Source organism: Diadema antillarum, unplaced genomic scaffold, assembly GCF_040938485.1.
Source record: "Diadema antillarum isolate AM-2024a unplaced genomic scaffold, OU_Dant_1.0 seq00000163_RagTag, whole genome shotgun sequence".
Classification (NCBI taxonomy): Eukaryota; Metazoa; Echinodermata; class Echinoidea; order Diadematoida; family Diadematidae; genus Diadema; species Diadema antillarum.
The window spans coordinates 953,845-967,965 of NW_027271234.1; the positions used below are offsets into that span (position 1 = coordinate 953,845).

The 14,121-nt window shown below is 39.0% G+C and overlaps 1 protein-coding gene across 1 annotated transcript in view; it reads left to right on the forward strand.

The window, feature by feature from the left end:
- The window catches only part of LOC139728071 (uncharacterized), a 28,656-nt gene that overhangs the window by 11,419 nt on the left and 3,116 nt on the right, over positions 1 to 14,121 (forward strand). The window contains exons 3-10 of the mRNA XM_071639034.1: positions 8,393 to 8,519; positions 9,005 to 9,079; positions 9,857 to 9,945; positions 10,422 to 10,495; positions 11,168 to 11,408; positions 12,581 to 12,658; positions 12,977 to 13,037; positions 13,492 to 13,591. Coding sequence (XP_071495135.1) covers positions 8,393 to 8,519; positions 9,005 to 9,079; positions 9,857 to 9,945; positions 10,422 to 10,495; positions 11,168 to 11,408; positions 12,581 to 12,658; positions 12,977 to 13,037; positions 13,492 to 13,591 — 845 coding nt within the window. The remainder of the gene's footprint in view (positions 1 to 8,392; positions 8,520 to 9,004; positions 9,080 to 9,856; positions 9,946 to 10,421; positions 10,496 to 11,167; positions 11,409 to 12,580; positions 12,659 to 12,976; positions 13,038 to 13,491; positions 13,592 to 14,121) is intronic.

The following is a 14,121-nucleotide window of genomic DNA, read 5'->3' on the forward strand; positions in this document are numbered from 1 at the left end:
GTATGTGTTTCCATGTGAAGAAAACCGCTGAAATCAGGACAATAAAATCCATAGATCTCCCCGCCTTCTGTCCTCGCAGAAAGCCTCGGTTAGACTGCATTGCAATGCATCATTATTGACGAAAAAGAACGACAAAGATCGATGTCGGAAGGTGCGAGTTTAGCTGTCTCGCACGTCCTGAGAACATTCATGAATAAGTAATGTTCAGTTCCCGCCTTGAAGGACATGGACGATGAACATAGGAACACTCCCCCATTAAACATCAGCCTATGCGCACCACAGATTTAATGCATTTACTAGGTGCCCAGCATCGCGTGGCTTCGAATTTACTTGTCACTACATCATAGTCCTTGTACTAAAATATCCTCAGTGCAGCGCATACTACGCTCTAGTATGGTTGCATTTTACTGTCCAGAGCTTTGCAAATTTATGTAAATGATTGCAAAATTTTACGATTGAAAAGAGAATACTGGAGAGATGTAATGGGAGTGCGCAGAGTTTGCACATGCTATGTAGCGAGAATATTCGTAGCTGGGTTGGGTTAACAGACCGCAGTCATTCCAAGAGCCCAACCGGGGTCATCGCTGCACCTGGCTGAAATCCCTCCCACAGACTCTGACCTTTGACTTCGATTATTGAATGTTCCCAAATGTCGCATGCAGTCACCCATGCACTACAACTTTGAACATGAGGCATAAAATTTGAGATGTTTGATTATGGACTCCCCTAAGAATCTTTTGAAGTCTGTGTTGTTCATTATACCGACAAGGGAATATATCTTGAAAGTAATATCAAAATGATATATATTTGCCATACCTGGATCAGAGGATCTAGTAACATAAATCAAAAGTATTATGATGATTCAAATGCTCTAGGATGTAAAATACTAACCTAACTCTACTCGAAGAATGGTGTAGAGGCCTATAACTATTGATTAGAACTTTCTCAAAATATAACATCCTATGGTGTCGAGATGTTTAAATCTAAAAATTGTCCTTACACTTTAAAAAGAAAAAAAATGCCGTAGTTTCCGTGTCCATAGTTCAGACAATCTCCTAAAAAGGTTTTCGATTGTGGATTTTTTTTTCAATGGGAGTAAAACTTGCTATCAGAAATGTTAAGAGAGCATGATTTATGCGCTTGTGACTTTACAGTGATAAGATTCCAGTAACAGGCCTACAGTTACTAGTTTGCTATATTGATATATTTCCAAGTTGTAATGATTTCTCACCAACTGGAGCAATGTAAATTTCATAGTTCATTACTTTAGATAGGCTTTCGAAAAAAATGTCATAACAATTTAGTTCAAAGGCTCCAAACAGCATATTGAATACGTAATTCACATAGACCAGCATGCATCCATCATATATATATATATATATATGTATATATATATATATATATATATATATATATATATGCATAAGATAGAATTTCATGCGCTCCTTTATATTCTTTTTGTTTTTCATTTTTAAGTGATAAAAGATGTATTTTTGTTTAAATGATGTCGGTATGTATGTCTATGTGTAGTAAAGGTAGTGTGAAGTACTTTAAGCACGAATCAGCAGATGAAGTATAACCCGGCCTCCCTTCAGTACTCATGATAAAATGGGAAAAGTACTCAGAATATTACCGAACTACATGACAGATCATAAAAAAGCACATATCTTTGTCAAACGGGGTCCATGTGTTCCGATGAAATAACCCCTGTTTCACCTTCCCACCTCCGCCGAGGTGGACCAGGTGAAACCCGACCGGTAGGCTGTCTCGTCGAGCACGTAGCACTGTTCGATCTCCCGAAGGAGATGGTGAGCGTGTCGTTGAGGGTATTGTCTTTCCACCCGAAGTCCCTCAAGCCTTCTCTGCTTGTTCACTGAGTCCAGATTATCAAAATCTCGAAGAATGTTGCGTCGGATATCTTATTCCTGACAGACTAAATGATGCTGTAACACTTACATTCAACTTCTTTCATGGCTCGTAGTTCTCACTTTAAGAGTCCTTTTTACCCTTTTCGTTTCCATCAAAATCATCTTCTCTCTTCATTTCATTCTGCATTTTCCCATTTTGTCTCTTTCTGTCTTCTACTTTCATGTTCTTTTGCTCCTTCTTGTTTTCCTTCCTTCCTTTTGTCTGTCTTTCTTTCTTTATTCTTTTTCTTCCTCTCGGACAATTTGTCCTCCTCGTGCGGCTTCGCCGTTTTAATAAATTTCCTTTCTTCCGTCAGATGATTTTAAATTTCTTAAGTCCAAGTTAAGTCCAAGTTCCATCGATATACTTCGACCCTTCCTTCTCTGCTCGTTAGTGGATTCCTCCCCCCCCCCCCCCCCAAAAAAAAACAAAAAAAAAAAACTTCGGGGTCCCATTGTCCTAGTTTATATCAGCTCTCGACCTACAACTGCCGAGCCCCCGAACACCATAGTATAGGATCGTGTATACATGTGACGTGTCTCCCCACTTGTGTAGGGTTAACTCGAGTAACCATGACAACATCACGTCCCCTTCTCTTCCCTCATCCCCATGTCTCCCGCGGAGCTGTTATTCAGAGCGAACTTCAGTGATGGGGTATAGAGTCGTGATAAAAAGTACAGAATATACTTGTATAGTAAACTGCAATCAACATTTGCGATATTGCATTTCCTTGCTGATTGGACCATACCTTAGAGCTTTGAATATTGTTCTAGTGATGAAAAATACTTTGTTTTTGATAACCATATAGTCAAACGCTGTATTCAAATGTTACATTTTAGGAGCCAACTTTAGCCTAGATGTAATCCACTTTACCTGAATGCGTGAATGTGATGATTTACGAGTGTTTTTTATTTGTTCTCTTGTCTGTTTTGTTATCACCTTCATGCTTACGGATTTTTTTTTCCATGTTCTATTCAGGACGTTTGCCTGATCACCTTTCAGCGGGCATTGTAACCCAAGACATTGATGAATTTACCCCGCACCTGTGTGACATTGACCATGAAAGATTTTCCGCTATAAACACGAAGGATACCATATAGGATACCTGCATATACGTTACCAACATTCACTTTATATCAAATTTCACCGCTTCCACATCAGGTGATAAATCTTCGATAAACCGACGGGAAGTGACGCCCGTGTAAATCATGTTATGTTGCAAACTTGTAACACTATCGTAGATCTCTGTCAGTCCAAGCTCGAAAGTCAAGAGTGCGTAACCTAGTTTCATTTTCTCTCTATTTCCCCTTTTCCCCCACATTCATGATACATACCAGTACTTTTTTTCTCCGCTGCAGTCTTTCCTCCGAAAGAATAAGAAACTCGTTATCGATCGATACTATCGATCTCGTCCTCTGTCAAAGAGAAACGGTAAAATAACGGCAGTCAATCGACAAGTGTTTCGTACGGAAAAGAACAATACTTCCGGATCGAATCATATCGTATCATGACGTCATCTTGAAGAGGCAGTTGAAATAAAAAAAAAACAACGAATCATGACCCGCGGGATCTTTTTTCACTCCGCGAAGTTATCTGCATTACAATCGACTGAATACGCATGTGAGATGTAATACATTCGGGGAGTCTCGTTTGGCTTTTAGAGGTGTTAATTTTGTTGTCAGTTCTATTTGTAGTATTACAGTTTATGTAATAACAGTGCTCAGAGTTGTTCGGTGTTTTTTTTTTTTTCTGGGGGGGGGGGGGATGGTGACAAACAAGGACATAGAAAAGACGGACACAAAGAAACGAAAGAAAGAAAGAAAGCAGCATTAACTTTTATTGCTTAGTATTTGTTTTGGAAGTAGCAATTGCGCTAGTACATGATAATAGTAAAAGACATTGCCATATTGGTCACTTTGATATAACAATTAAGCATTAAATGAAATTAAGTTCATATATATTATGTGTGTGGGGGGGGGGGCGAGGGAGATGAAAAGATAGGGACAGGGTTGGAAGGACACCTGGTCTGTCTCTTTGGTATTTCTCTATTATCAAAGTCACAAAGTCAACTTTGATATCGAGAAGAACTTTATAATTCAAGTTAGGAGTAAGGTGAAGGTAAGTTGACATAGTGCAGTCTTAGTCGTTGTTTTAAATTTGAAATTCCCACGAGCTTTCCTTGTGTGTTTGTATATCCATGTGAGTCACTGTTCAGTTCAATTATTCAGTCTTCGTCCCCCCCCCCCCCCCAGTCTGTAATGCACGAAATCATTCCATTAAGATCTTTCTTGCGGACAATACCCTAGTATCCTTTACCATCCATCCGGATCGAATGTACTTTCTGATGGTGTTTAAGTGTTGGCGAGTGGGTGCGTGTATGCAGACGGCGGGATTTTTTTCAAAACACTTGGTTTACTGCTCTCTGTATATCAGTTGGGCCTAGAGAAGCGCTAGGGGGATTCTAATCTCTATTTCCTATTTGCAGTCACATTACGCAAATAATCTAATCCCTCCTCTCACAGTGACACTGAGACATCTGCACGAGAAAAAAAAAGAAGCAGCAACAACACTAGCTTAACGATGTTTGATTTGTCCCAAAATGTGCTTGATGTCGGAACAACGCCAGCCTGAACACCGTCTACATTGCTGGCGAGCATTCCGTAACCTTAGTAACGGAGGAGCTACCCGGCGGTTGCTGTCGTAAACGCTGGCAGTGTTTGCAGCTCAAGCTCGCGATGCAATCGAAATTCATGATTAGATTACAACTGAAGTGTCTTCTTTAAGTAACTCATCAGCTCACACAATGTGCAGTCTGCATTTATTCCAAACCCATGTCTGCAGTTGAATCAATATCTGCAGTTTATTCAAAGTTTATCAAAGCTCAAAAGAGAAACAGCATATTTCTACGCTCATCCCTTGGTGTGTGTGTATGTATGTTAATATACATAATCTCTACAATCTTCGTAACTGTATGTTCAAGGTCGCGTCCACAAAAGGTTCGTTTCTACTCACTAGATACTATTCGTGTTGTTAGTTTCAGTTGTTCTCCTACTGGACAAAGGACATTGTATTATTTCGTTCAAATCACACCCGCTCGTTAAACATTTTCCTCAAACATGTCGACGCTGACTATTGTTGGTGTTGCCATGTGTTGCCAAGTTCATTGTTGACGGAGTGTCTGATGAGTCCCGTGGGGTTTGGGTGCTAAGTATTGTAGTTTGACAGGTTTGGACCATCAATTACACTCTCTTTCATGACCCTGATGTCGATACGGCATTCCGACAAAAGAGAAACCGATATTTTGATAGTCGGTAAAATAGAAAAATAGTTCAATGCGGTACTTGTCGCCGGAGTATTTAAACTTGCCGTAGGCCTACTCTCTATTCCCACCATCCCTTTATGTTTCTTTTAAACCTCGAAGCTGAGGAACGCGATGATTTGCAATGTCCATGTCGTAATATGCTGTGTAGAATCTAAAGTTTTGGTTTTTACATTTATGCTTTGTCGACACGCTGCTATACGCTGGTATAGCTTTTGTACTGATGTGTGGATGTAGTAGTATCACGCTGGACGTCTGAGGTATTTTTCTTCTGTGTGTTTGCTTGGCTAAAAAAAAAAAAAAATCATAAATTTGGAGCTCAGTGCTGATGATAGGCCTTTCCCAACCTGGAAAACCACATCAAAGTTTAAATAACTTATCATAAAACGTTCCCACAGCGTTATCAAGGAGTACAATGGTCTCGACCAAAATGCAGTTTACTTTCGCGACATTTGATCGATGATGTTTAATTTTGCATGTCAGTGGCATAACACTGGTATTGAACGTGCTGTTGCTACGAAGTATTGGGTAGATAAACCCTGCGAAAATGGCAACGAATAGTCCGAACACGGCAAGATGGCGCTAACAACTAGCGAGAATAAAGATAGAAAATTTCTAAACGTAAATGAGAAAAGAGATGCCTCTTCATAATTGTCTTTTAATAATATATTAATATCAGCACTTTTGATAGGAGTCGAGCGTATTTGCGATAAGGTGTAACATGAATGTGCATTTAGTGTAAAATGATGTCACCACTTTAATTCTTTGTCACCTTTCGTATAAAATAGACACAAAAGAGAGTGATATACCATGTACCTATATATATTCTTTTTTTTGGGGGGGGTCTTATAATATGATCAATTTTTTTTCAGCGTTTCTATATCATTTTACCAAGGAACTGTCATGATCATCACGACATTTACTCTCCTTCTGACGCGGTTTTCTGAAATAAACTTCCCGATAATAGATTTACCGTTAGGTTACCGTTTCAAATCATAATGTGTAATTTCAGCGAAAATGAGACAGTGGTATCATGATTGTGTCGTTGCGCCATAGAGCGGTGCTGGATGAACGTGCAAACGAGCAGCCAGCAGTCACAATATAGCCAGCAGATATATCACTCCCTCCTACTTCACTTTATGGAGGGCCAACGAGTGTTTACATTCATTAGGCCTTCCATATTGGATTGGGTGTTTGGACACCCTATTAGAGAGGTGGTGCTAATTAAGGTTGGTTACCGCAACTTGTTGTAATAAGTGTAGCTAGAAGGTATACCCCTTGACAGGTCTTGGGAATTCCTAACTTTTAACGTGTTAATTTGGCTTCTAAGTCAAGTGGCTTTAATGACTCCTTAGATACCAGTTGGTCTCATCTTCAAGATGAGAGATGTGATGTGACCTTACGTGCATTTGAAGCAATTAATTTTGCCCGTCTGAAGTTCCTTATCATGTAAAGAGATCCTTTCAATAGAACGAATATTCAAAGTCATCTGGTTTGTCTGATATGATCTATATAGTGTTCCCATATTTCCCTACATGGTTTTAAAAAATCGTAATGAAAATTCATTTTTTTCATTTGGTTTTCACAGCTTTTCTTATTTTGTTTTTGTCCTTGTTTTAGTATGCTCGCTTGGATTTTGTTGTTGTTAAAGATATCCTTATGATGTTAGTGTTTTATCTGAAGTATGCGCTTCCCTTTCCAATCAGCATTCTTTTTCAAGTCATAATTCTATTTTCAACAAGGTTTTATCTGAAGGGTGAAGATTTGGTTTGTGCGAAGCGTGCCCTAAATTTTAGTCTATAAAAGAGACTTGCTTTCATCCAGGAAACATGACATCATGAACTTGATTTGAATTACTGTGCATTACTTGATTTGAATTACTGTGCCTTGAATTGGACAGTGTGTACAATGATATAAGGTCTTCTGTGTCAATCGGCACTCAAAACACCCAAGGGTCAAAATAATAATGTCATAAAAGGCGTTTTCAGCACCTCTCAAAAACAATGGCTCTACTAAATTGAGTACGTGCCACGTCATCAATTCATTATATCGTAATATTCATGTAATCGCATGTCTGTCCACTAACTCTCATTGTGAGTATAGGACCGCTGTGATTCCAGTACTTGAGCTGCACCATAACGCGATAGAAATGAGAGCTATTATACTAGTATATCTCTTCCTACGAAAAGCTATATATTGGCAATTGGCAATGTTGCATAATTATTCTCACCACTAAGAAACAATTGTTGTTTCAAAGCATGCTGTATGTTTCTCTCTAATGCATTCTGTTTTAACGCCCTTACAAAAGGAGAGTATGAAGGTGCAATTCCGGTAAATGAATATTTGGTACTCATGCACAACACAATATTACGTCATGTCAACTGCAGACTCCATGTCGGTATATTTGGCGGGCTATATATCCACTCCGGCGCTTTCCCTCTCTTGCTGCTCCTTGAATATCATCTAACCATGCACCCAATGATTAATACCCTTGCTTTTCTCCCCGCAACACGTTATCTTTACGTATCCGCTCATATCATATCTTTGACATGTTATATGTAATTGATTGGATCATTCTTACGAGATATCTGAAACAAACCCACAACGTTGTTAGGTGGGAAAAGGAGTTCATATTATACTTATGCCTATATGTATAGCATGGCTGTACCGATATTCACTGCGTTATTTGCTGTGTTGTTGTTACCTTATTCACCATGTCTTTTGGAAGAATTTAGAGAAGCATATTCACTTATTCATATCAATGAACAAATCGATGTCTTTGATTTCGACCTGATCCGTCCGGAGCGCTCTTTTCAGTTTTCAATCAGGAAACTGATAAAAAAAAAGCTTTCTTCGCCTTAAACTATATTTAGATCACAATATATCTTTTTACTGAACTCTTGCATCTTGTGAATTGTAGTGCAGGGGGATCTTATATCAAGGTACTTGCGAAAAGATACCTCAAAATTTCGTAAATTATATTTCAGGAGAGTCTTTAAGGCTTGACGCAAACTCTTTACTATGCTATTGTTTCAAAACTATAGGGAAAACGCGCGATAAGAAAAGATTTAGATACGAGATATAAACACGCTGATACCAAATTTCTTCGTTGCAATTTTACTGGATTTGAGTTGTTTACATTATCTTTTTTCTACTTCGTTTCAGAACCAAGCAAGAAGCAGAGAAAGTTGAACCAATGACATTCACAAGTCTCGCGGAAGAATATCAGTCTGACAATATGAAGCTCTCTGGTTTATCGTTTGACCGAAACTACTTCAAAGTCAAGAAAGAGGTGAGCGGCTATAGATTTGTCTACCGATAGACCCTATGCATGGTATCATGATAACCAATGATCCAACTTCTTAGAGATGTCGCTAAACTTAGATTTAGTTTGTCGTCACTTAAGCTCAGAAAAAGAGAATTATTACTGAGATTCTGTTTTTGTTTTTTGTTCTGTCCCGTCATGGGTTCAATTATAGGAGATGATGCCGTTAGAGTAGTCAAACTATATACAAGGTGCTACTACTTTTCCTGAACAAAAATAAAACCAATATTGTCTATCTGTTAGCATGAAAACGGCGTGAAATAGGTGAATATCTGAATAGTCAAGATGTCTTTCAGAAGATCGTAAAATAATAGCGGACTGAGAGAACTGTGTCATAACAACTATGTTAACATCTGACAAGAAAATCGACGCTACAAATCATGTAGAATGACCCAGGTATAACACTTGCACACATTTTCATCTCAGTCTTCTTTTCTATTTCAACGCTACAGGTGGGACTGACGCCAGAAGTCAAAAACATCTTGAGCACGCCCAGCCACTCAAGATCGAAGGAACAACTCGGAACGGTATGCGTACTCAGAATATTCCCCTGATGCACTTGTCCAGGTGACACTGTCAATCAAGTTTTGTCGCCCGAGTGCGTTCGAGTTCATTTTCACGCTGTTGGGACTAATCCGTCTATTTTTGTACGCAAGTCCCTCGGGAATTGGCTCAGAGAACTAGAAACTGACACACGAATAAGTCATGGAGGCTTAAGAGATTGAAAGACAATGTACTGCACTAACTTAAAAAAAAAGAAGAAAAACAACGACAGATAAATAAGTATATATGATGCACAAAACATATTGTCATTCGACAAAGGATGACATTTCGCCTGACTTTGTCATGAAACGTCAATGGAGTTTACAAGAGTTGAAACTGTGGTCATAGCTGTACAAATAGTATAAGAATCGAATAGAGTCATGGTACCACATCACAACAGGAGAAAAAAAAAACAATAACAACAGTAACAACAGATGAATAAATACGCACAATGCAAGAAACATATTCGGCAGACGTTGATATTTGCCTGATTTTGTGATTGGAAAACGAAGACGAGCTACATCAAGAGTTGAAATCGTGACCCACGAACTTAAGTTGCATTTACGATGTTAAGCCCCTTCTGTTGCAATCATTGTCTCCGTAATCATAAAAAAGGGGAAAAAAAACTTTGATGGGGGAATTTCAATGAACAACGGACTCTATTTAACGCGCATTCATACATTTATTGGTCGGAGAATATCCCACACTTATTGATAATCAAATTTCTTTTTCACCTCTAATTTCTTCCACCTCGTGTATAGGCTCTGATTGGTCTTCAAACGATGAAGTCTTTCGCTGAATACCCTCTTCACATGCAGGAAAAACTCGTTAAAGTCGCCTGGTATGAATTGTGAGTATCAATTTCTCTTGTCGTTTAATTAATCTGTAAGCGCTGAATCTAATAGAATTGAAAGTTAGAGGATACGTTTATGCAAAATAAATGATATCGATAAGTGTGCAAGCACATTTATTTAATGAGCACGAAAGAGGATAATAGCAGAGAAAGCAATGTAGCGTTCCTAGTCGTGATATGTGCAGAGCTTTTTTAACTTTTTTAAAGTAACACCATCATCAGATAGGGTAAGAGAAAACCTTTCAAATGATATCGCTCTTAACTGTTAGATAAGAAGAAATATTCTTGACAATATGATAAAAAAAAAATATCCCAAATCTTCTCATCATTTTCTTTGTTTTACTAGCAGCTTTGATAAAAAATATTTCAAATGAAAAAAAAAATGGATTTAACAAACTCTTCATATGTATACTACATCATTGTTTGCGCCTCTTTACTCATACTTGTAATTTGATTTTCATTTGATCTTCCAGCATTCCTCCAAAACGGGTCATCATTAGGCAGGGTCATTACGCTGAGAATTTCTACTTCGTCATTTCCGGGTCAGGTGAGTGTTTTAAGTAGGCCTCCTTCCACTTAAGTCTTCATTATCACATTATTTTTATGAAAACCTTAACGTGAGCGAAAACCATGACTGCTTATGAGGCTTTCACAAATATTTACGCGTGCCGGAGGAATGATGTCATCAGCATGAATATGTTACGTAACAGCACTCCCACCAAAAGAACAACTTATGTTGACATTGTTCATTATACAAAGCTGCTAAATTACAGCTAAACAAACAGACCTCGCAACTCAATAATTTCCATTCTACGTAACCATATTTACACTCGCGCCGGCAATAATGATACTCCTCGTTTGCATTTTCCGACCTGTTTCAGATGTTTCACACAGAGATGTGTTTGAAAATCATCAAACTTCAAAAATATATATTACATTAGCCTGCCACTGATTAAAACAGGACTTGAATGAAAGCATGTTAAGACTAACAGTTTGTGCCTTTTAATCTGAAGCGACTTTTCGCTTCTTCTTTTTTTTCTCAATCAATTTTTAACAGCAACGTGGCTAGTAACAAAGGATACCTTGAAAGCAGTATCAACTACAGATTCAGCACATGCTATGCCGACACAAAATATTGTTATGTTCCCTACCCCGTGCAGCGTCTCTGCAAACTGTTCTTTTGTAATCGTAATCTCGTCCTTTTTTTCCTTGATCACAGTCGTGGTTACAATTCTGACGACGAACGCCGACACGGGGGAGACGACGGTGCGCACGGCGGCCGTGCTGCGACGAGGAAGCAGCTTCGGTGAGATTGCCATCCTTCACCACGGGCGGCGTACGGCCACCGTGTCCAGCCAAGGCCCGGTCGATCTGTTGGCCATCACACGAGAAGACTTTTTCGACATCTTTATGAGAGGTCAAGCACCGGGGCAGGAACCCGAACACATCAGCTTTTTGAGGTGAGCTCGTCCACTTGGAGTAAGATGTATGGAGTCTGAAAAATATGTGGCGATGAGGCCAGAAGTTGAATCTTACTCTTTCTGCTTTTTGGAGGAAGAGATAACGAGAACAGGACTTGTTTAAACGCGGCAAGGCGCCATATATTATATAGCACGGCGTCTAAAAACCAAATCACCCTCTCTCCGCACGTTTGGTTTCGTGCGTGAACAATTTAACAGTTGAGAATGATTTAATGTTGTTGTTGTTGTTCATTTTCCATCTGTGAAGATGGCTGGATAGCCCATATTCAGCTACACTAAGCTGGTCTTCCATGGGGTCCAGTTGGATGTGGGGGGGTGGGGGGTGGGACCACTTCACCGGGTTAGACACCCTGCTCTTTGCGATGAATGAATGAAGTGGGATCTTTTACGTGCATGAGCTGTGACTCTCTCATACACGGGACCTCCATTTTATGTCCTATCCGAGGGACAGAGTGTTTTGCCTCTTGCTAGAGGGGACGGTATGTTTACACACAACATTGCTCAGTCCAGACTCGGGTTCGAACCCGGGCCGCGTGATCGTGAGGCAGACGCGCTACCGACTGAGCCAACTCACCGCTCACCGATAAAGCCATTGACTGAGCACAAAGTTCACGCCTGATTCATTCTCACTTGTTGCCGCCCTTGATTGTGAATGTACGATTGCCACTGTCGGTCTCGTAACAATTGAAAACAACGCCATATACAGATTAAACAACGAAAAGCTGATCACATTGTTTCATATTCATTGTAAAAAGTGACTGTCCCAATGGGCTTAAATTAGGCTAAAACAAAGCTCTTATTAGCTAGCAGCACAGATTAAAGGTTGTTCCGTCTCCTTTGGTTACAGACAAGCTTTGATAATAGCGAGAAATGAAAATGCACATGGAAATATTTAAAGTCATGAAGTCCAAAATGATTTCACAGTTTGGCGACTGTGAAGATAACGACGATGAAGTTGACAGTGCATTTAATTTTTATATCTTTGTAAGTATTTCGGTAGGCTCTACTGATATGCAGGTAACAGTGCACCGATGTGACAGAAAATCATTTTCAAATATTCCTAATTGGTCGACCTGGCACGTATTCCCAAGCCTCCCGAGACAATATTGTATAAATGTATTTATATATTTTGTCGAACTTTTCATCAACAGGCAACTCAACTTCATGAAATACTGGCCGATCGAAATTCTGCTTGGACATCCAGAGATGTGCCTGTTTCACTTCTACAAGTAAGTGTAAGACTACCCGCAAGTTCTGAAAGTTTCGTAAGAAGTAAAGTCATTATTGCCCTTTAAAAAAAAAAAAACCCAATACACGTATAAATGACCGCGCCGCATTGATCCAATTATGAAATACAATGCAAACGTCGATCATTATTATGAAAAAGCCAGAAGTCCACAAAACAAAGCATCCTCCTGGATACATAAAAACCAGACAGCAATTGTTCTTATTGAATATGTATATATTTACACGATTACCTGACTTGCCAGAATCGCATGAAGTATTTTTCTGTCAATGTGATTTTATGGTGTGTTTTCTTTGTACAGGCGTGGCCAAGTTATTGTCCGCGACAGCAACAAGTCAGATTGGATTTACGTGGTCAAATCGGTGAGTCCCGGGTTTTCTAAACTGCCAACTTCTGCCACTGTCCAGAGATTTACCAGAAAAAGATGAAGAAGAAAAAGAAGAATAAAAAACAGAAGATGAAGAAGAAGAAGAAAGAAGAGGGAGGAAGAGGCAGGGAAGGAATGAGAAAGGAAGAAGGGAGGTGAGAGAGAGAGAGAAAAAAAACATGTCGATTTTGCAAACTTGGACGTAATGTTGGAACAGATGAATCTGGCTTATAAAATTTGTAGGCACGGCTACAAAAGTTCTTTTTCCCCTAAAAAATAACAACAAATGAATAAAGGCGAAGTCGATCGATCAACTTTCCTCGTGGATGGTCCTAAATGATGAAAGAATATTATGTTCTGGACAACATTCATAGCGTTATAAGTGGAAAAATAAACAAATGTGCACAAAATTCAATCACTGGTGTAACCTTGTACTCTCCAACCTGCAGGGAACGTGTCAAGTTTTGATGCAGTTGAAGGCGGCTAAACGTCACGTCACGGATAAGTCCAGGAACGGAAACAACTCTCGCATGGTGGCAAATACATTGGGTAAGGCTTGGTCATATTATGACTATATCTCTTTCATTTTACTACTTCTTTTGCAGATTTACTCCCAGTTTAGGTTTAGAGAGAGTTTTTTCTTCTTCTTTCTTTCTTCTTTTAAGGGGTGGGGGAGATAATCCAGAAGATGAAAAAATAACGTAAGATTTCCAACTAAATTTGACAGCTCTGTAAGGTGGTCATTCAGATTCAACGATACCTCACTTTTCGTGCATCTTGGTCATTCCAATTGATACAAATATCATTTCTTACTGTGTTGTGGCTCTTGATTTATAGGCCTAGTGCTAATCTATACTTGTAATATTGGTACATGTATTTCTCAATCTGTTCTTTTATTCAAGAATTCTAATAAACAGCACATATATTTGACAAAACGGTTACATACATTTTCATACATAAGTTGTCAAAAACAAAAAAAATACGGAAGTGCCATCTCTGTTACGTTTGTATTTCATTTTACGTATTTGTGTGCATCTCGTCATTTTGGCGAGATGTATCTCCACATTTCTCATTTATTG